This window comes from Leiobunum rupestre, chromosome 3 (assembly GCF_980474605.1).
Source record: "Leiobunum rupestre chromosome 3, qqLeiRupe1.1.hap1, whole genome shotgun sequence".
NCBI classification, from domain to species: domain Eukaryota; kingdom Metazoa; phylum Arthropoda; class Arachnida; order Opiliones; family Sclerosomatidae; genus Leiobunum; species Leiobunum rupestre.
Window position 1 is genome coordinate 72167075 of NC_143386.1, and position 24611 is coordinate 72191685.

General features: G+C 35.3%; 1 protein-coding gene across 2 annotated transcripts in view; it reads right to left on the reverse strand.

Moving 5' to 3' along the window:
* Positions 1 to 18697, reverse strand: part of LOC149954559 (uncharacterized) — a 42136-nt gene extending 23439 nt beyond the window's left edge. Inside the window, exons 1-3 of one of the 2 annotated variants that reach the window (XM_090167633.1) lie at positions 18578 to 18697; positions 4206 to 4309; positions 3978 to 4083 (exon numbers count right to left, since the gene is read on the reverse strand). In XM_090167633.1, the coding sequence (XP_090023759.1) occupies positions 3978 to 4083; positions 4206 to 4255 (156 nt within the window). In that variant the 5' untranslated portion in view covers positions 4256 to 4309; positions 18578 to 18697. Of the gene's footprint in view, positions 1 to 3977; positions 4084 to 4205; positions 4310 to 4465; positions 4492 to 18577 lie in introns of those variants that run through there. The other variant, XM_090167632.1, reaches the window with a different exon arrangement.
* Positions 18698 to 24611: the final 5914 nt, after the last annotated feature.

Consider the following 24611-nt stretch of genomic DNA (forward strand, 5'->3'; position numbering starts at 1 on the left):
GAAAAAACGTAACATGCGTAGCAAAAACTTAACACACTTAACACGCGTAGCAAAAAGTCCTCGTATCAAAAACGTAACACACGTAACACGCGTAGCAAAAAGTCCTCGTAGCAAAAACGTTACACACGTAACACGCGTAGCAAAAAGTCCTCGTAGCAAAAACGTAACACGGGTAGCAAAAAGTCCTCGTAGCAAAAACGTTACACACGTAATACGCGTAGAAAAAAACGTAACATGCGTAGCAAAAACTTAACACACTTAAAACGCGTAGCAAAAAGTCCTCGTAGCAAAAACGTTACACTAGTAACACGCGTAGCAAAAAGTCCTCGTATCAAAAACGTAACACACGTAACACGCGTAGCAAAAACGTAACACACGTAACACGCGTAGAAAAAACGTAACATGCGTAGCAAAAACTTAACACACTTAACACGCGTAGCAAAAAGTCCTCGTATCAAAAACGTAACACACGTAACACGCGTAGCAAAAAGTCCTCGTAGCAAAAACGTAACACACGTAACACGCGTAGCAAAAAGTCCTCGTAGCAAAAACGTAACACACGTAACACGCGTAGCAAAAAGTCCTCGTAGCAAAAACGTAACACACGTAGCAAAAAGTCTTCGTAGCAAAAACGTAACACACGTAACACGCGTAGCAAAAAGTCCTCGTAGCAAAAACGTAACACACGTAACACGCGTAGCAAAAAGTCCTCGTAGCAAAAACGTAACACACGTAACAAGCGTAGAAAAAAACGTAACATGCGTAGCAAAAACTTTACACACTTAACACGCGTAGCAAAAAGTCCTCTTAGCAAAAACGTAACACACGTAACACGCGTAGCAAAAAGTCCTCGTAGCAAAAACGTAACACACGTAACAAAAAGTCCTCGTAGCAAAAACGTAACACGCGTAGCAAAAAGTCATCGTAGCAAAAACGTAACACACGTAATACGCGTAGAAAAAAACGTAACATGCGTAGCAAAAACTTAACACACTTAACACGCGTAGCAAAAAGTCCTCGTAGCAAAAACGTAACACACGTAACACGCGTAGCAAAAAGTCCTCGTATCAAAAACGTAACACACGTAACACGCGTAGCAAAAAGTCCTCGTATCAAAAACGTAACACACGTAACACGCGTAGCAAAAAGTCCTCGTATCAAAAACGTAACACACGTAACACGCGTAGCAAAAACGTAACACACGTAACACGCGTAGAAAAAAACGTAACATGCGTAGCAAAAACTTAACACACTTAACACGCGTAGCAAAAAGTCCTCGTAGCAAAAACGTAACACACGTAACACGCGTAGACAAAACGTAACATGCGTAGCAAAAACTTAACACACTTAACACGCGTAGCAAAAAGTCCTCGTAGCAAAAACGTAACACACGTAACACGCGTAGAAAAAAACGTAACATGCGTAGCAAAAACTTAACACACTTAACACGCGTAGCAAAAAGTCCTCGTAGCAAAAACCTAACACACGTAACACGCGTAGCAAAAAGTCCTCGTAGCAAAAACGTAACACACGTAACACGCGTAGCAAAAAGTCCTCGTAGCAAAAACGTAACACACGTAACACGCGTAGAAAAAACGTAACATGCGTAGCAAAAACTTAACACACTTAACACGCGTAGCAAAAAGTCCTCGTAGCAAAAACCTAACACACGTAACACGCGTAGCAAAAAGTCCTCGTAGCAAAAACGTAACACACGTAACACGCGTAGCAAAAAGTCCTCGTAGCAAAAACGTAACACACGTAACACGCGTAGACAAAACGTAACATGCGTAGCAAAAACTTAACACACTTAACACGCGTAGCAAAAAGTCCTCGTAGCAAAAACGTAACACACGTAACACGCGTAGCAAAAAGTCCTCGTAGCAAAAACGTAACACACGTAACACGCGTAGAAAAAAACGTAACATGCGTAGCAAAAACTTAACACACTTAACACGCGTAGCAAAAAGTCCTCGTAGCAAAACGTAACACACGTAACACGCGTAGAAAAAACGTAACATGCGTAGCAAAAACTTAACACACTTAACACGCGTAGCAAAGTCCTCGTAGCAATAACGTAACACACGTAACACGCGTAGCAAAAAGTCCTCGTAGCAAAAACGTAACACACGTAACACGCGTAGAAAAAAACGTAACATGCGTAGCAGAAACTTAACACACTTAACACGCGTAGCAAAAAGTCCTCGTAGCAAAACGTAACACACGTAACACGCGTAGAAAAAAACGTAACATGCGTAGCAAAAACTTAACACACTTAACACGCGTAGCAAAGTCCTCGTAGCAATAACGTAACACACGTAACACGCGTAGCAAAAAGTCCTCGTAGCAAAAACGTAACACACGTAACACGCGTAGAAAAAAACGCAACATGCGTAGCAAAAACTTAACACACTTAACACGCGTAGCAAAAAGTCCTCGTAGCAAAAACGTAACACACGTAACACGCGTAGCAAAAAGTCCTCGTAGCAAAAACGTAACACACGTAACACGCGTAGAAAAAAACGTAACATGCGTAGCAAAAACTTAACACACGTAACATGCGTAGCAAAAACTTAACACACTTAACACGCGTAGCAAAAAGTCCTCGTAGCAAAAACGTAACACACGTAACACGCGTAGCAAAAAGTCCTCATAGCAAAAACGTAACACACGTAACACGCGTAGCAAAAAGTCCTCGTAGCAAAAACGTAACACACGTAACACGCGTAGAAAAAAACGTAACATGCGTAGCAAAAACTTAACACACTTAACACGCGTAGCAAAAAGTCCTCGTAGCAAAAACGTAACACACGTAACACGCGTAGCAAAAAGTCCTCGTAGCAAAAACGTAACACACGTAACACGCGTAGAAAAAAACGTAACATGCGTAGCAAAAACTTAACACACTTAACACGCGTAGCAAAAAGTCCTCGTAGCAAAAACGTAACACACTTAACACGCGTAGCAAAAAGTCCTCGTAGCAAAAACGTAACACACGTAACACGCGTAGCAAAAAGTCCTCGTAGCAAAAACGTATCACACGTAACACGCGTAGCAAAAAGTCCTCGAAGCAAAAACGTAACACACGTAACACGCGTAGCAAAAAGTCCTCGTAGCAAAAACGTAACACACTTAACACGCGTAGCAAAAAGTCCTCGTAGCAAAAACGTAACACACGTAACACGCGTAGCAAAAAGTCCTCGTAGCAAAAACGTAACACACGTAACACGCGTAGAAAAAAACGTAACATGCGTAGCAAAAACTTAACACACTTAACACGCGTAGCAAAAAGTCCTCGTAGCAAAAACGTAACACACGTAACACGCGTAGAAAAAAAACGTAACATGCGTAGCAAAAACTTAACACACTTAACACGCGTAGCAAAAAGTCCTCGTAGCAAAAACGTAACACACGTAACATGCGTAGCAAAAAGTCCTCGTAGCAAAAACGTAACACGCGTAGCAAAAAGTCCTTGTAGCAAAAACGTAACACACGTAGCAAAAAGTCCTCGTAGCAAAAACGTAACACGCGTAGCAAAAAGTCCTGAACTACTTTAAACTAAACCTCCCCTTCTACGAAGCCCCTTTCTTTCACACTAACTCCCCTTCTACGAATTTCACACTAACCCGTTAAAGAAGTTTAAAGGTCGGGACGGGCGCGAGGAACTCAAGAGATGAGATAGGGGTGGGAGTCGACAAAAAAAATTGAAAGCCGAGACCAGCCGAAATAATAGATAAGGGAAGCAAATAGTCAAAAGTCCAATGTCGAGTAAAATAAAATTGAATTATGAGAAAAATTGAATTAATATCCATGTCAGGTATTTGGAATTAGGCGCGTTTAGTTGGAAATCAGGTATTGAACCTTGAGTTAAAATTTCAAAGCTCTAGAGCTAACCGTTATCGAGTTTTTAGGAACATGACATACAAATAAATAAATAAATAAAAGGACAAACTTAAAGGCTTAAAATTATAGATTACCCCGTTTTCAACAGCTTCTAAGAAATTCCAGATTTCGCTTTTTTTATCGCCAATGTTGGCTCTAGCGAGGATATTTGCTAAATCCCACGGCTTGATGACAAGTAACCTGAAACACATTTGGTCAAATGATGTTAAGCTATTGAGGATTATGATTATTTTAAATTGCGTTATATTTTTATGGTTATTTTTAAATAAAGCTCCTAATTTATTTGGGAAATATATTCTTACTCGCATTTCAGGTTTTCGAAGACGAATTTCGCCAGTTTCTTTGTTAACATTTCATACGAGTCGTAAATGCAATCGAAGGCAATACATGTGGTTTCGTAGTCGCCCTGGAAAGGAACGGTTTAGAAAATGACGTTGTAGACTCAAAATGTGAAAAAGCAACAGAAAGAAACCAGTGGGACAAAAACGGAACGCACCCAAAATAAATTATTTGCTTGAAAGGTTCGATTCAATTGAAAAGCGGACGGAGCATTTATACTTACTTTCGACATGGATATTTTAAATATACTTCGGTTTTCAAGATCTAAATTCTGAGAGATGTTATAATCACTATAAGATTTACTCATCTTGCGCTCTTTCCAACAACGTACTACAAAAAAGTTTTTTATTGTTATTCCCACATTAAAGTTAATAGCTATTTTTTTACTTATTTATCATCCCATTAAGATCCTACTTAATATAGATTGTTTTAATATCGGTGATCTCCAGAGACAAAATGTAGTATCGCAGAAACTATATCGAATCCTTCTCGCGTTAAATTTTCATTTAACTTTTACAAAAAAAATTATGTTAGCAGCAATGATTATCAATTTTCTATTGCTTACAGCTACATCGATTTCTTACATTAAATTTTAAAAATAAGAAAATTACTCTTGGTTTATAAAGTATACATGCTTTTATATGTACAATTTAGTCGAGCTATCATAGACGCTACTAGCTTGGAATATATTGCAACTTCGAAAAACCTACCTAAATAATTCAATTAGTGAAAATTAATAATAAATAACAACTAACTTCGCTCTAAATTGCAACTAGCTATGTTTCTTTAAAGCCGCGTTCACACTAGACACTTGGTACACGTTTCAAAAGGGTTTCGAAAGATCAAATAGAGCATTTTCGGTGGCAACTGTATTAATAGGCACACGATAAATACATTTGACGCCCAAATTTTAAAATTTGATCTTTTGAAACAGTTTTAAAACGTTTCCAAAGTGTCTAGTGTGAACGCGGCTTAATTGAAAATGAACTCCTATAGGTAACTCGACAAACGGTATTTTTCTGGGGTTATTTTGCCCAAAGAAACAGAATTTCTTGTCGAAAATATAAAAAAGTAATATATATATTTGTATTATTTCTATATCTAAATTAAATGTAATTTATAAATTTTGTATCATACTTCATTATGGAGATTGTTAAACCTAATTCGGTAAAATATGTGAATCTATGGCGCAGTGCATCGTCACTGTGTAGAAACATGCAACAGCTAAAGAAGGTAAACCTAAGGCGATTCCCCCCCCTCGAGTTATCGCTGGAGATAGATAAGGCATAAAATAAAAGAAGGACACCTAGGACTGGAGTTTGACAAGGCTGCATTTCCCAAAAAAAATGTAGAATGATAAAAGAGACAGTGTTGAGACTAAACCGAAGAATATAAAAGCATATCAAAATTATTCAAACTAGGGAAAATCTTATAATTTAAAACAAATTTGAACCGTGTGAGCAACAGCAACCAGTGACTTCGAATCACAACGAATGTAAGAGAAACTGAAACGCTAGTTGTCACAACTAGGTTGTAAGCAAACAATTTCGTTTTCACTTATATTAAATTATTTAAAATAAAACGCCATCTGTGAAATTGTCAGAATAATTAATTTAAATCTAAACAAGATGTCAGGGCCATTTGGGTACACAATCCCCCAAAGTTCTTATCCGGTGTGGGAATATCTATAAGACAGTTAACTGGGCAAATTCCCAATTTATTGGCCCCCGATAAAAAGAGGGGAGATTTAACTTTTCAATTGATGTATCTTTTTCCATTTTATCCCAAATAACGTGTTGGTCAGCATATTCCATATAGCTGAACCAGCAACCACCGAAATTTATACAGCCAGACAACTACGTTCTTGATTAAAGACTATTTCGTTGACGATTTTAAGGTCAGAGATAAAATGTTTGGAAATTGGTTTCACGTTTTTCTCAATTTTTAATTTTGTACTAAATTCCAATAGCGCAATATCGCGTACACGGATTGTGGGGTCCCGCGAAATGGGAAAAGATCTCACTTAAAATGCGGAATTGACGAGAGATAGCTAAGAATATAAATTCCATACCCAATTTGGCTTAATTTAAGAACTGTTTGTTAATTTTAAGTCTAAATTCAACAAAAAGCACTAACTGTAGAATAACTTACACAATAGGTGAAACCAGAAGTTCATAATAAATCCCTTTGGGGGAAGTATTCCACTTTGGTTTATTCATGATAGAACATTCCGCGGCACTCATGGGCTCAACTTAACCGCGGAGGAATGCAAACGCGTCCTACTCGCGGGTGGTGATAATCCTAAACCATACGCGTGTTCGCCGCCCGTCGTCTGCGATCGGCATACGTTAAGATCTTTAAAATAACGCGTCTAGGATGACGTTAAACATAAAATTATGAAAGGTATACTTTTTAATAAGTTAAAATATTTTAGTAAATTAAATATTTAATATCTTTTAAAATAGGAAAGAGTGTGAATGTAAAAAGTATTTCAAAATATTGGGGAAATAATTTGGTTGTTTTTCTAAAAACTTCACCTTATCACGAAGTACAATTTATAGGAGTTCTACAAAGGTAAATAAATCAAGATTTCTATTGTGAACACGTAACATCCATGATTGAAAATGCATTTAGAAAAATTATATTAATTATGAGGTTATAATTATATATTTAAAACTTTGTTTGTACAAATGTTTCTTATCCTACTAGAACGAGTGAGGTAAAGAGATAAACCTTAATTTTATTGGTTTATCAATTTATTTAATATAAATATTAAATTTCTGTCAAATAAAAACAATGAAAAATGTCCAGATGACTTTAAACATAGGATTTCAAACCTTACTGTTAATAATTGTGTTTACGTTATTATGTAATTACATTAGTTTGTTTTCTTATAAATTGTATTTTAATTAAAACCAAAATTTATTTTTATATATAATTGTATTGAAAGTAAAATAAACTTAAATCATATACACTTCAAAATTATTTCCTATTTATTTTTAATTGGCTTGAACTTCAGCATGACCCTAATAATATCTATTTCTGTTCTTTAAAAGTTGCATCTGTAATGACTTAAATTTTCATAGCCTTCAAAAACAGCTCTGTCATGATTATATCTTAATAGAATATTTTACTGAAAAACATTATTTAAAGCTTTCACAATTTTATAAAATTAGTGTTCAACATTTTTCGGAAGGTACGTGACTTTTGGAAAATATTTCAAGAATACTTAAATGTTTTGTTATTGACTTCATGTAATGTATAACATTTATATTATTTTAATTCATATTTTAAAATATATATCCACTATTAGATTATTATTGTCATTATTTTGGATACAAAACAGAAACAGGTCTGCTTGTTTCTAAACAAGACTTTGGCTCAGGTTGTGCAATATTGTTAATATATTTTCCTTCAGTTGATGGTAATTTTTTGAAACTGTCTTCAACAATAACATTTATTTCCTAAACAATAAATTTATCGCATTTTTTTAATGAAAACCAGTTAAAATTAGTAGCAAGCCAAAGTTAAAAAATACATACTTTATCCTCAAGAGTAGACTGCAGACTCAAGTTTCATTACTGACAAAGATCCCTGTCATTGTTTCATATTTATTATTTGACTTAATTAGTTAAACGACCTTTAACGTGAAAATTACATTACATTACAGTAAATTATTTATAATTGAGGCCTCCAGCTCGGTCTAAAGACGCCATTTTATTTTTAAAGCCCCAAAGCCACCTGGTGACTACCTCCGGTACTACTTTTTTTTTCCAAAACACGTCATAATAGTGAGAGCCAATGGAAAGCGCTCGCGGTTTTTGAGCTGTCGCAGAATGATCTATCATCAAAATAACATGGGCTCAATGATAAATGGAATACTTCCCCCGAAGGGGTTTATTATCAACCTCTGGTAAAACTAAATGACGGAAATCGTAAGGGATTCTGAATCAGAAAAAACTTCCATCAGATTTAGTCATTAAACGAATCCCTTGCCTTAGCGATAACGTTCGTCATTTTAGGTCAGACCTAAAATTGGTTTGGCCGGCCTACCTACCATGAGGTCACTAGTCAAGTCACAGCCTTGCTTAAGCTTAACTTACTTATTAAAATTTGTACTCGCTTGGCCATATTTCTATAAAATTAATAAAACGTTATTCGTAGCCTATAAATAGTTCCAAAAACAGCGTATCCTAAAATATAGAATCTTTCCTTCTTCAGTTCTGTAATAATAAAAATCTGTTATCTAAAACCATCGGTTTAGGAAATGAAATTTACATTTCAGTAAAAGTTGACATAAAATAATATTAAAATTAAAATTACACACGCACTTGAAAAAAAATCCAGAGATATTTAAAAATTCTAGTTTAGATTTCAAATATATTATAAATTTTACAGCTAATTTCGTATGGCGCCGTACTGATTAATAAGATCCACCAGAAACAAAATAAAACCAAAAAGTCGCCTATTCTCTGATGGCAATATATGGGGCTGATGTCAATTAAAGGAATCGGCAGCTTGGTGAACAGCAGAAAAAATATCGAAGTTTTAGGTAAGAAACCACCATTTGCAGTGCTCTGTTACTCAAGCGATAAATAATACCTTACTAAGGCTATAGGCACGCGAACTACAAATTGAGTTTCGTTTCATTGTTTGCGCATTAAAGTGTTTATAACCACATTATTTACAACTTTTATAATACAGGGTGTTAACTAAAACAAGATACAGGATCAATAAGTTAAAATGTGTTTAGCTAGGAATTTGAAATTTCCAGGACAAATAGAACGTTCTGGAGTGTGTCTAAATGTCTTTAACCAATGCAAAACACCATGATGAAAACCTTTCAAATTGGAACCATTTCTCTAAATACATTGGTTTTCGATATAAACTTTGAATGACCTTCAACCATGAGTTAAAGGTCATCCGAGTTTGAAAATTCTATGAGTATGTCTAGGAAATTTGTTTACTCTAGCATGAGTACTTTTCTAGTTATTAGTCCTTCATCCTGGTCTCTGGTACATTATTTTCATCCCTCGACTGGTTATTAGGAAAATTAGGTAGGCTTAATGCTATTTGGTCCTAAAATGTGACGCGGAACATGTTTCTAATTGAAATCATGGAGGAAGAGAGAGGAGGCTTTATGAATAACCTTTTTACCCTGGGAGCTTGATGCCAACTCCCACAGGGTAGGAGAGTGGGGGCTGACAAAAAAGGGGATCAGCATCCGTCAACTCTCACGACCTGGCTGCGCGTTCTCTAGTTGGCTCCCTCTATTTTGGTCGAAATTGTTGGCCGTTGTGAAATTAGACCGAGTACGCCTAAACACTAAAAGAGGGCGACACGAAAACTGACGGGTGCTGATCCCCTTTTTTTCAGCCCCCACTCTCCTACCCTGTGGGAGTTGGCATCAAGCTCCCGGGGTAAAAAGGTTATTCATAAAGCCTCCTCTCTTTTCCTCCATGTTGAAACCAACTTTTGTATCTCTAATGGTTCTCGAGATACCTCGAGTGTACATAATCTATTTAATTTATTTTAATGATGATCTCAATTACTAATATTTCCCAAAAACTATGAAATTGATTTAATATAGATGAATAGTTTTTATCTCATATTTGATACCAGTACAAGCCATGGTAACTGTATTACCTTAATTATTCTTGATTTTCGAAATGGTATAGATTTAAAGAATTTAACCCGCTTAGAGTAGTATCTGTAATGACGTAGCTATGTTTATCTTCTTCTTGGGCATAAAATGCAAGGAGACATTATCGTAGGTAATGGCCTAATTAAAAGTGTAAATGTTTTGTCTTTGGTTATAGTTATGCAAAACCGGCTTCCTAGCAGCAAATCTAGGCAGAAGTGAACTTTAGCAAGTCGTCCAAAGCCAAAATAATAGTTCCATAACGGTCATGTAGATATTTGGCATATTGAAATTAAACATACCGTTGTAAAAATGAAACGGAATTTAAAAGTCAATCGAATTCAAAATTATAAGAGTGCGTAATTGTTTTTAGATGGGGCTGTTGCGCACCCTTTTTACCTGACAGAGCTGAAACGCGCACCCATGTAGAGGTATAGGAATAATATAGATTGAAAAGGAAACGGAATTTAAAAGTCAATCGGATCCAAAATTATAAGACTTCGTATTATTTTAAAAAGTGTTTAAGGGGGTCAGATAAAAGGGGCGGACAAATCGCCGCTAACTACTTTTAACCAGCGAAACTAAGTTTGGCCGGTAGAGGGAAACCCCCCTCCCCCCGAACCAAATCATGGTTACGCCACTGCAGTCAATTTCTATAATAGAAATAATATATCTGGTTACCCTTTCTTCGGATTTGGAAAATAAAAATAGGAATGAATACCACACAAATGACACATCCCTGAAATCCCATCAACATTAACAAATTGACTCTCACTATTTCAACAACGGCCTCCTGGTCATGAAGCCCCAACACTTAGTGTTCTAGAGATCCCACATTTTGGTATAAATTCCACGAAAGATATCGTGGAAATATTGTACACTCTACAATTTACTATAATATAAAAACAGAAGCACTGCGACCCCTGGTGGCGGATCTAGCTTCCGAGAAGAAAAATAAAAAAAACATATGGCCATTATCAGCTTCTTTGGTATATTCAAACTTTCTTCACAGACGAAATAAGAGTTCAAAAACTCAGTCATCCGCAAATTTTATAAAATATTTCAAGAACACTGTCCCTTATTTTAATTTCATTTGCTAAAATTTGTTGATCTACGCGTTATGATAATTGGTTATTACACCCATAGCTCAAGATGTCTTTTAGCGCCCCCCCCCCCCCTGAGTTTTTTTCTTCATTCACCACTGTCTGTAGTGTGTACAATTGTAATTCGTCAAACAAAAGTGGTTGGCTAAATAGCAGAAGAATTTTAAACCCACTAAATATTCTTCATTATGCAAAAAACATGACTTTTAAAAGTAAAGGAAACAGCTAGGCAAAAATGATTTTAGTTCACATTATTTGACAAGATTTAACACCCACTGAATAATTTAGGGGCGTAGGAAGGTCTTTATTTCAGTGGGGGGGGGGGCAAACCGATAAAACTCCAAGTCTTCCCCCAGTGTTGAAAAAAAGTTTTGTAAATTTTAGGTAATTAAAAGAAATAAAATTTTACTTAACTATTCTCATTTTCTCACTGAAAAAAAAAAGAATCCATTGAATCCAAATACATGATAATTAAATAAAACGTTTTTATTCAAAATCAGAACATAAATGCTAGACCGAATCGCAATATTTGGATTCTAGATATAAAACAAATTTGTTTTATTCAGGACTAGAAAAAAGCGGTACGAACTGAACTCAAATCAGATGTGGATAATTATGGTCAAATGCGTTAAAACCGTGGAAAATTCGATAATATTTTCGCTAAATTAAAATTTCCCGGTTGTAGAGTTCAATTTTTCTGACACTTGGTAAGTAATTTTTTCTTCCGCCCGATTACCCCTCATTTATATTCGATCCCTCTCCCGCTAGCCCAAACCTCTTTCCATCCTGTAAAGCAAAATCAAATCCCTTACAGACTCGCTTACAGACACTAACTAAAAACGTAAAATATTTAAAATTCAAAAACAATAAATACTCCCTTGTTGGCCTTAGTCTAAACTTCTCTCTCAACGCGAACTCGAGTCCTACGTTATCTCAACAATTATGAATGATGAATTTTCCCGTACTCTAGTCTCTAACCTATTAACAGTACCTAAGATTTTAAATTTAAATTTACAAAATCTTTCACTTATTGTTTAAATATTTAAGTTCACTTTTGTGTAAAATATATTTTATTAAGTTTCGTATAACAAAACATGTAGTCGTAGAAAGCTAGAAACCTCAGTCATAACTGTTTTATGTTTAATAAATTTTAAACATCTGATCTAAAGATAATCAGATATATTTTTTGTTAAGCCTAGTGTAACAAAAATAACGTGTATTCATAAAAAATTAGAACGCTCAATAGTGATAACTTTGTAAGATATAAATTTTCAACATCAGACCTAATTGAGTGATCATTTAGATATCAACATTTTAAAAATTAAGTCTATTAAATAAAGGAATCATAGAAAGTTAGAAGCCTCAGTGATAAATTTTTAAACGATCTTAGATTATTCTTTATTGCTTAAACTTTTATTCCAAATAAAATTAATAGGCCTACAAACACTGTCAAATAATTCAAAACATATTTACTATTTAACTACCTGGGCAAATCCGGCAAAGCCGTGGCGCGAAACCAACTGAAGAAATCGTAGGTTGCAAGATAAAGGTCGTTCAAAACACGCAATTTTGGTATTTCCCAAGGTGCAGAGGAGAGACCATAGACAGTATAAATCCCTAAGGGATATATACTGTCTATGGAGAGACAGGACTCGTGACCGCCTGTTTTATTTAACAATATTACGAGAACAGTGCGATGTTGCGGTGGCGCTGGTGTACCGACGCTAAACCCTATTCACGACTCCAATTAATTAAAACTGGCCGATTTAAAGGGGTTGGCAACCTGTATTGCTACGCGAAGGTGAGGTTATTTGTGCGATAATTTTGCCGCCTCATTGAAGCGGGAAACATTATCGCCCAAATAGCAAAACTTATAAATAAAACCGTTTTCTTTTTTTACATGATAGTGTTGATGTTAGTAGTAAAACCGGGTACCAGACACATATGAAAAAGTATATCACGAAACTAATCTAATACTACTTTATAAAAAAGACTTAAAACACCCACATTGTCTAAGTTATGTTTTGAAATAATTTTACGAAAAGTAAGTAGACTTAGTAGGCTACTAAAATACTAAATGATATTATGTATATTTTTGGATTTTGACCAAGGTACGACGTCCCCGCCCGATGGACTATGGTAGGAATAAAAGCAATTTCCAGGGGGGGGGGGGCATTTGCATGGGTTGCCCCCAGGCAAAATTCCAGGGGGGGGGGAAAGCCCCCCCCCGGTTTCTACGCCGCTGGAATAATTATCTTTTTGGGATTCAATTTCTGTATTAGTCCAAACGGAAAATGAATTCTAGATTCCAAATCAGCAGTAACAATAAAAAAGTACATACAGTTTTGGTGCTTTTTGTACTGAACTGCTTAATTACCTAAACTAACAAAGAGAAGCGTGTAAAACCCCTTTACCAGATGAATTCCAGTACTCAGTACTTCCCGAATGATGTTCAAATTGACAATTGGTTTCCTGATTAGCTTAACACTTAATTCTACGAACCCTCTTCAATATCGTAGGTAAATACATTTTCTAAATTAAATTCTACATTGTTATTTCGAAAAGTATCTGTAACGAATCGATTTACGTCGTCAAAATGGCGTCCATAGCTTTAATACGACGTCGTGACTACTAGTATTCGCGAGTTTTTCATATTTTCGCCTCGTTTGCTTTAAGGTTCATTTTTTTACGATAATAATGGTATATTTACTAAAGTATAATATTTTAATATGTAACCTTTAAACTCGCGTGATCACCAGTTTCCAGTAATATAAGTAACCAAAACGTAAAATACTTTAGATATTAAAGACTAGACTAGTTTTCTGAATAAGTGAAACGTAAACAAACTACAACAGCTAATGAAAAATTTAACATGAAAAAAAACCTTAACCTAAAACGACTTGCTCTAGACATTTCGAGGATTCAAGGGAAACCCCCGGCACGCTGGGAAAAAGTTCCAAAAGAGGAGGAGATCTTAGCAGTTTCAAACAGACAGTGAGAAACGGCCTACTTAATTTTGAGTTTTTACGCGCTATTTGCGAGCTTACAAAAAATAGGTTAAATATCGTATTAATTAAGCGGGTGGTAATACACTCTAAGAAATTACCGTAAATTTAACAACCAAATTGCTGGCAGCTAGTTGCCGGTAATTTGACTGTAAAATAAAATGTCAAAATGATCATTAACATTTATTGCCATATTACAGTAATAAATACAGTTGCTATGAGGTGTATTTTACTGTGCAAGGAGTGTCAAAGTAAGAGTCGTTGAAACCTTCATTGCACCTAGGAGCAACAAACACAACACCCCACACAAGGAGAACGCAATCCGTCAAAAGTCGTGGATTTTCTTGTGTACATTTTTCATTGGTTAGACGCTTTAGCGCTTGCTGCCGTCGGACGGGGAAATTCGGAAATTGTCTTCCCCCCCGCCCGTAAAACGTTCAGCGTAAAGGCTCGTGACGCTCGTCCAATGAAATTCGTACACAAACCTTCGTTAGCGTGTTTAAAGGCAAGCTGCGTTCTCCTTGTGTTTGTTGCTCCTAGATTGCACGATGACATTACTGTGTATTTTAAGGTAACAGGCTTGTGGACTTTACGCTAACAGGCCTGTACATTTTACGGTGACTCGCTTGTGCATTGTACGGCGATGCTACGGTATATTTTATGATGATGTGACTTTGCATTGTACGCTGACATGACTGTGCACTGTACGGTGACGTGACCTAGCGTTGTACGGTGACGTGACCTAGCGTTGTACGGTGACGTGACCTAGCGTTGTACGGTGACGTGACCGTGCGTTGTACGGTGACTGTGCATTGTACGGTCAGATAACTCTGTATTGTACGGTGACACGCCTGTGTACTTTAAGGTGATGTGACTGTGCATTTTACAGTGACGTAGCTGTGCGTTGCACGTTGACGTGACTGTGCATTGTATGACAACTGTGGATTTTACAGTTACTTATCTGTGCACTTCACGGAGACGTGATTGTGCATTTCACAGTGACTGTAGATTTTACAGTTACTTAACTGTGCATTTTACGGTTACTGTGCGTTGTACGGTGACGTGGCTGTGCATTGCACGGTAACTGTGAATTTTACAGTTACTAAGCTACGCATTTTACGGAGACGTGACTGTGCATTATATGGTGACTGTGCATTGTACGGTGACGTGACTGTGTATTGTACGGTGCCATGACTGTGTATTGTACGGTGCCATGACTGTGCATGTTACTGTGACGTGATTATGCATTGTACACTCTGTTTGAAAAGTCTTCGACAGCTGAAATTTTTGCCCTCTTTTTAATTCTGCTAGAAAACTATAATAGATAGCTCGATGAAACCAATTGCAACTTTTATTTATTTTCCAATATCTTTCGTTATTTATCGGTTTCGTCCGCCAAAAATTAATAGTTTGGCGGGAACCGTCAAAACTCATTTTTGACAACTTTTTAAATACTGGTTCTACGGCACTGACTCGCGCGTTTTTAAATTCACAATGGTCGGTTCATATTTAGAAAGTGGAAAAATTATCCCTCTACAACCAACGGTTGAGAAGTTATCGCGTTTCCAAATTGTCGTCGAAGTTGCGTTATTTATAATCGCTTGATGCATTTTAGGTGTTTCCTAGTTTCGAGGAAAGTTTGGAAACGCTATAACTTCTCAACCGTTGGTTGTAGAGGGATAATTTTTCCACTTTCTAAATATGAATCGACCATTGTGAATTCAAAAACGCGCGAGTCGGTGCCGTAGAACCAATATTTAAAAAGTTGTCAAAAATGAGTTTTGACGGTTCCCGCCAAACTATTAATTTTTGGCGGACGAAACCAATAAATAACGAAAGATATTGGAAAATAAATAAAAGTTGCAATTGGTTTCATCGAACTATCTATTATAGTTTTCTAGCAGAATTAAAAAGAGGGCAAAAATTTCAGCTGTCGAAGACTTTTCAAACAGAGTGTACGTTGAAATAACAGTTATTTTACATTGATTTTGAAGTATAAGTAACGGTTGAGACATGTTTCATATTACTGTTATAATAACATCAATTGCACATTGACCAGTGAAATTAGATATTTTCAAACTGTAAATTGCCCATTTCTCAAACCTACATTTTTCAATCAACGTTTAACATTAAATTCATAAAAACCGTTAATTGTGTATTTGTACATTTCACGCTAATACTAAGTTCAATTTTTAATCAAACCGTATAAAAGCTACAGAACTATGATTTATTTAAATGAAACTGTCTTATTTCAATCACACATTGACATGTTAAGCAACTGAACTGTAAATGACATTTTTAGTGAATTAAAATTATTCTTTTAACAAAAAGGGTAATTACTTTGGTGTCATTTGCTTTACATGATAATAATAATAATAATAATAATAATACATCATAATTATAAATTTAAAATATGATCCATATTCTATTTGGTATTAAACAAATCCAACTGCATATCTTCTGTAAATAACTTTTAATGCAACAATTTAACATTTAAATTAAACAAAAATATAACTAGTATAGCCATCAACATTTGCAGGAGCACGAGTTTCATCTGAAAATACAATTGCCATATTATTTTGAACAAAGGCTTGTAATGATTACCAGATCTCTCTCCTTTTCGAAATTTTCCCTTTTAGTCATAATTCTTTAAATTACTAGACTATACTACGTTGTTATCATCACAAATATAAAATATGTATAAAGTAATAAATATACCAACACATAAGGAAGACCACTACACACTTTCATTCTTCTAGACGAGGTAATTAAGAGTAACATTTATAAGTAAGAGATCTGGAAATTATAGAACATTTATGTAAATAAACCATACTATTTCACTGAGAGGGGCAACAAACATAAGGCGCCTGAAAAAAAAAACATGATATTAAATACAAAGTGTTAGATAAAACGTAATGAAGTAAAAATTGATCATTATTTCCAAAACATTTTAATACAATAATTTAATATTTTACCAAGAATGAATTTATTTATACCTAAGGATAATGTATATTTCGAAACATTCTTAGGGGTCCCCCACCCCCCTTATGATCCTCCACACCCGTGTGGTGTACTTAAAACTAACATAGTCGCTACTTCCACTCTGGTACCTTAGCCGACTCAACTATTTTATTTACCTAAATGTCCCCCAAAAAAATAATCGTGGCCTCCTTATCCATTGGATTAAGTGGGCTGCAGCCAAGGGGCGCCGCATTCCGAAAGGCGGCAGCTGATGTCCAATGCTATGAGGCCACCACAAAGAGATGGCGGCAATTTGTTTAGCCCAAAGCTACAAAATATTTAAAGAGGGCACTTAAAGTAATATAAACCACCCTTGTGTGCATGTGTGGTGTACTTAAAACAAACATAGTCGCTACCTTCACTCTGGTACCTATAATTTATTCGCCCAACTCCCAAAAAATAATTAATATCCACCACACGAGTGTGGTGTACTTAAAACTAACTTAGTAGCTACCTGCAATCTGGTACCTTAGTCAGAAAAATATAATTCATTTACCCAACTCCCAGAAAACAAAATAGTATAAACCACACTTGTGCGGTGTACTTAAAACAAACATAACGGCTACTTCCACTCTGGTACCTTAGCCAGATAAATTAATTTATTCACGTTAGCGTGTTTAAAGGCTAGCTGCGTTCTCCTTGTGTTTGTTGCTCCTAGGCAAAATCTACTTATTGCTACCTCCACTGAGGTACCTTAACAAAAAAAATATAATTTCATATATTTATATTTATAATTAAAGGGGAACGGCCAAGCTTTTCAAATATGGCCTTATTTCCGTATCAAAAGATTAACAAGTCGTTAAATATACTAACAGGTACCTTTTTTTGTCTTGAAAAAATAGCTTTTGGCCCAAAAAGTTGAAACGAAAAATAACGCCAGGTGTTTGGGTTTGAATTTTCGCCGCCATCTTAGGGGCTGCCGCCAGCGCCCCTAACCCCGTATGAGCGATTTGCGAACTATCCTAACTTTTAAAATCGCGCAATTTAGGCTTAAGTCTCTTACAACTGGAACGCACCGCGCGTGCAAAACATATTTTTTGTGTCTTCAACAGCGCGAGCTTTTACGTTGTTTTTCTGTCTCACCGACTTCTCACCAGGTGTCGCGGCAGACGCGCGCTTTTCGATTTCCCGAAATTTTATTAAAAATTAACCACTCAATATTTTTTGATGCGGTTTTCGCTATAAATTTTAGTTTTTTAATGGGCTATAGGGCTATCTAACTGATTAAAGCTTGACCGTTCCCCTTTAAAGAAACCGACGTTCAGTTTCTTTAATGATGTGCACTCACATGTAATAAAATATTGTTAGGGAAATTAAAGAGGAACAAGAGGTAAGATAATTTAATTAAAATTTTATTTCAGCTACAAAAAATGTATTGTACAACTACCAATGGTAGTAAGCCTTGGTAATTTTTAATAAAATATTTTAACTCTTGTAGCCTAGCAGATAGATTTTAGTAAGGTTGTTGTGTTCTAAAAAGTTCGGATTTACTTTTAGGGGCCTAATTTTGAGGAGCTAAAGAAATCTGACCTTTCTAATAATAGGCCTTAGTTAAAATTACTTACAATGAACCACGAGTCCACTGGAGTCCACGATATCTGTTCTACCAGTTACCACTGTCCTGGGAACACTTTGTTAGTTGTATAGCCTTCCTAAATTTAAGTTAAATTAATATATTATAATATAAAACATGTATTTTAAAATTGAAATCATGAAGATTACCTTAATTTGAAATAGCCACACAGCACAGAAAACGCCAACGTGTTACCATGAATCTATTGGGTTAAATAGATTCATGGTGTTACGTATGTAAATTAATCACTTTCAGTGTTGCCAATGTTTGAGGAGTAAAAATTACACGAGAGGCAGTGCTGCCCGGTCCCGAAAACCATATTATTGTACTAACGACCGTAAGTCGTTTAAGCCCTAAAAACATTTACATCTTCGCAACGCAACCAGAATTGGCTCTAAATATGAATTCTGTACCGTTTATTAGCGTGTCGTTGGCTTTTTTTTTTAAGAGTAATCTTGAATTTTGATACCGAAAAAGCTTAAAGAAAAGTTACTTTTCACTGGACGTACATTATTCCTATTTTGCTGATTTTGAAGGAAATTGAAGTAGCAGACGATAATTTAACAGGACTACCAGACATGTTTGTGTGTTGATCTGGTTTTTCATTAATAAATCTATGACAACCATAGAAATCAGAAAATAACTAGAACAATTTTTGCAATTGTAGATGAGACAATATCACCGTCTTTTAGCCATATCTTTTATCGTAACATAGGTAGATTTTTAAGCTACAAAACTAGCGGGAGAGGCCTCCATCGGGATTCGTGATCCACCCCGGGCGTCAAAGGGTCTAGGTATGCCACTACGTAACGAATCTTTGGTTAGTAGCTTAGTCGGTTTCCCGCTAAATTCGAAAATGATAGGCGTAGTTCTAATATAGTGCTTGGCCTAATATTCCCCCAATCTATCCGAAACCAGATATTTCGTCTTGGGTGTTTTAAACACTAGGGGGCTTTGTGCTGATAAAAATCTTTTTTTGTCTCGTTGTAAATCTCGTTAATGGTCATACCTATTGTTATTGTGTTACTTATGGTACTACGCAGTTGAAATTGTAGTACGCCTCGAAACCAGCTTGAAAATATCGACATGCATGATGCATGATAATACTATCTGGAAACTCAACTTTACGCTGGAGTTACAAAATTTGCAAACCATACCAAACCCCCCAAAACGATTTTAGCCGCGCTGTCTCCCAAAAGTCAGCCGAGAAATACCAAATATTATTAAAATGATTTACAAAATACAAAAATCTGTAGATGATATGCAATAGATAAACTAGATAATTTTTGGAAATAGTAGTTTTTCTAAAAAAAAAAGGGTAAAATTAATAATTTTCACCTAAAAATCCCTTTAGCCCACTCAGCCAAAAAAACACGAAAATTACCACACATTGGTAACACTGTTTACGTTAATTAGTTTTCTTCACGAGCAGTGTTGCCAGATTATGAGATTTCTATGGCTGCTCTAGTTCATATAAGAGATTTTTCTAGGAACCTTGATGAAAAACCACTTCCTCCTATACCTATTCCAACACCGCGATTAGAAACCACAGAGGAACCACTGCCTAGTCCCACTAGAAAATCCGTAAGTGGAATTTCTGTTAATAATAGAGAAAACGAAGGGTTTACGCAGACAAAGGAATTAAAAAATTTACCTAAAAACGGAAAATAAAATGTAAAATTTGGAAAAATTATACGAATAAATTAAAATTTGCCTAATTTAGTCTCAAACCTTCGGTGAAAATCTCTGTAAATGTCCTAAAACATATAAAGTCGGGAGCATTTGAAATTAATATATTGTGGAAACTTAGAGGCTGTTGTGATATTCTTTCGATACAGAGCTCTGAAAAATATTTAAATATTATCTGTACTTATTCTTGTATGCATATAAAAGTTTCACGTGATAATAAAAAAATTATGAAAGGCAAATTCCCGGAGCCCCGGAACCTACTCCAACTGCAAAATCTGCTGACACACCCCGCCCCACCCCAACACGCGAATACACCCAAGTTGACTGCAATACCACTTCTCTCAGATCAAGTAATTGGAGCAGTAATAAAAGTTGCTTTTTCTACGTCTCTGGAGACTGAGAACACTATGATTCGCATTGTAAGATAAATAAGCTAGCTTTAATTCTTACTTAAGTCAAATACAGTTACATAGGTTTAAAAGTACAAAAATGCCACAACGGCGAACTTTCACATAAAAATTACATATACGGAAACCTTTCTTATATTTTCTACACCCAATAGACTAAATGCACCAAATTTTCCCGTTGTTTACAGAGTATGAAGTTTGTTCCAATCCAAAATGTGCCACCGCTATTATGGTTATGTATGGGTATAGGTAGTATATTTTCTTCTCATCTAGTAACAGCAAAATGTTCCACGAATGTTTTTTTTTAATATCTAGCCAGAATGTCGGTTTTTCAGATGTTTTTTTAAAGGTTACCTACGTGTATTGGGCATTTTTTCCAAATATAACAATATTTTAAATATTATTATTAACACAACATAGAGACAGTCATTTAATTGGATAGAAACCTTTGTTAAAAAAAATAAAAATAAGTAAAATTTCCAAATGTCCCCATAACAAATTATTGGTTAGATTCTGAGAATCAGGGACATAAAATACGAAAAGCCATCAATGGTAGCACGCATGTCTATAAATTTCTATATAGAACGGAACATTTAGGTCTATTTATTTTGTGTGTAAAATAGTGTAGTGACGCAACAGGCGCGGTTCTAGTGGTTGGCCAACGGACCCGGCCCACCCAAAAATCTATGATTTATTTAAACTTCCATTCCATTTCCTCCCCCACCCCTATTATTTTCTGAAATATGGGCAAACCTAAGAATAATTTTCTAGCACCACGCCTGTGTCCCAAAGCTTAACGTTTAATGCCTACTGTTTTTTGAAAATGGGAACACCATTTTTTTGCTTAAATTATTTTTAATAATCATAAAAGAAAAACTATAGTTTTGAAAGTGAAGATATATAACATTTTGCCAAATGAAATAATTAATTGAACACTTCATTAATATGAATATGTTTAATTAAATATTTCTTGTGGATTTATTTAATTTAACATTTTGAACATATTTATGAATCATTTTATTCAATTGAATATATTTTATTAATTATATCATTCAGTGGAATATACTTAATTTATTCAACTTTTTGAAATGATTATGTTTTTAATATTGAAAATATAAAAAAATTCATTTAACTGAATATTTTTAAGAACAAATTTTTTATTTTTATATTTACATAAAGTCATTTAACCTTTTTTATTTCTACAATGATTTTAATTAATTTGAAATGTTATTTCTACAATTGTATTAACTAATTTTATTTTTTTATTTTTAATAATAATTATATTTTAATTATTTAAATTCATTTGAATTTTTTATATTTCTACAATAATATAAATTCATTTGAAATTGTTTTATTTCTACAAATATATAAATTCATATGATTTTTTCATTTCTACAATTATAAAAATTCGTTAGAAAGGCTTATTTTATATACATCGTATACAGGGTGTTACGGGGACGAGTACCAAAACTTTTATATTGTGTTTTATGGGTCCTTATTGTAATGTTTGGTGGTGGTGATTAACTATTTAAATTAGCAATTAATAATAAACTTTAATATATTTTGCGGAATACAATTTAACAACATCTTGTCACTAGCCAACGTATCTATCTAATGGTTTTTACACACAATCCTAAGGATTTGTGTGTATTAGTCTCACGTACAGTGTAGCCGATGCCGATGCCGCCGTGTCACGCATCCCTCTTCAACGGTTAGGGCTAGAAGAGTCAATGATATCTCGTTCGAATGTACATGCATCGCCATTGATAGCCTTTCATAAAGATTTGAAATCGAAGCCCAAGAAGTTGGGCATTTGCCCAATTTACCGTTTTCGGTAGTTTGGCTTTGTGTGGTTGATATTTTGTTAAAAATGAAGTCCGGTAACGTTAAAAAAAATATTATTGGATAGGTTAGGATTCATCTGAACTACAACTTCGGTTATATCAGTAAATATTAAATTTAAGTATAGTTTTCGGGGTTATTTACGGGACCCCAATGTTCGTGGTTTTATATTTCCGCCTGAAAGTCGACATAAAGTTCCTTAATTTAAGTCCGATTTTCATGAAAGTTATATTTTTGAATAGCTGTGGTTTCCATATAACCTCGAATTGCAATTTCGTTGCTTAATTTTAATTCTTAGTAAGGTTTTTGGACATAAGTATGAATCGGATCGAACTAGTCTTTGCCTAAGGTGGTGCCTTGGGTATTAGGCTTTAGCCTAGCTGATTATTATTATGATTATTATTATTATTAAGCAGAAGAAATAAGTGTGACACTCAACGGCTGACTAGTAGTAACAAATAGGTGTGATCAGAAGTAAAAAATAAGAGTGACACTGATTGAAGGTATCTTCGATGCTTTCAAAGTATGACTAGAAGTAACAAATAAGTGTAAATATGTATATATGTGTGACCGTGGATATATTTTGGTTGTGATACCGGCGTGGCAGGTTGCTGTGAATAGCTCAAAACAAACTTAACACATTAGAAGGATTGTGTGTATTCTGACCGTCGTACGTCTTGTTTATTTAATAAATCCTCGCATGTGAGACTTAGCGCGCGGTACATTTTAAATTATACAAATAGTATAAACATGACACTTATGAGTTTAAAATGTCTCATGAACCATGGTTCTTAAAAGCCCCATTTCAGAGTTACGATCTCTCAAAAATCGGCTTAAAAAACCTCGAAATCAACCCAAATCTGAAATCTTTATTCTTCCTTGTTTTCATCTATTTATCGGTTGTTTTGTAGAGATAAAGTGATAAACAGATTGTCGATCATCAATAGATCATTGAGAGTCGTTCATAAGTATGCACATCCAGATTGTGAACTTATTAAATTTAAGCTGGAAAGATTGACTAATTATTAAATTTTGCCAGATAATGATAACATCAACTAGACCCTAGTAGTGAGTGATACGCAAAAAGCAAGGACACACTATGAAATATTTACAAATGTTCAAAATGCTCACCTTGGGCTCTAATACACAAACGACAACGTCGTAAAAATGGTTGACGACGTTTTTAAAGAATTTGGGTGTAATACGAATAGTCTCACACCCATCAATTATGCGGTGCCGTAAGTCCTCGACATCTCGGAACTCAGGTTTCGAAACGAAGTTTTTCAGATGTCCACAAAGATAATAATTGCATGGGTTCAAATCGGGAGATCATGCCGGCCATAGAATTTATCCTTCTCGTGCTACCCATCTCAAAGGAAAATATCGAGTTTTTCTGCATTCAAAGGTAAGTGTTTCTGTCCATTTACCAAAATTAAAGGCCATATCAAATTAAATGAAATAAACCGAGAGAGTTAATATTGAAAGTTGAAATTGTAGTACGAAAAAACGAACTCTATCAATTAATTTTGTTACGAATGAGTTCTTGCATTCGACATATTAAATTGGCAAAGCGTCAAGTAAAAAGGTAGCTACTAATCTCCTATGCCAGATGTGGGGTGGCGGAGTGGTTATCACTTTCGCCTCGCAGCAAGAGGAGCCGGGTTCGATCCCAGCTTGTGGCACTGGGTGCAAACTCGGAACAACTCCTTCTGCGTTGAGTTTGCAAGTTCTCTCCCCACTGGTTTAAGGGGTTTTCCCCCGAGGTCTTCGGTTTCCCCTTCCATAAAAACTTGTTGAGGTTAACGGTAATAGTTAGTGTAGGGAGCTGTTGGCTCGATCTCGTGCATGCAGGGCTTGCCACCACCCTCCTACGCATTGTAACCCGGCCACCTGAATTAAGGGCTTCAAAAGTCGCATGATGACTTAGGCCTAGGGTGGTGCCTTGGGTATTAGCCTAGCTGATTATTATTATTATTATATTATTATGTTGAAATTACGACTCAATTTCAAAAACCAATATTTGCAAATTACTAGCATTATTGAGAATAACTCAACTCCAAAGTCGACGTTTTATATATTTTTTTAAAT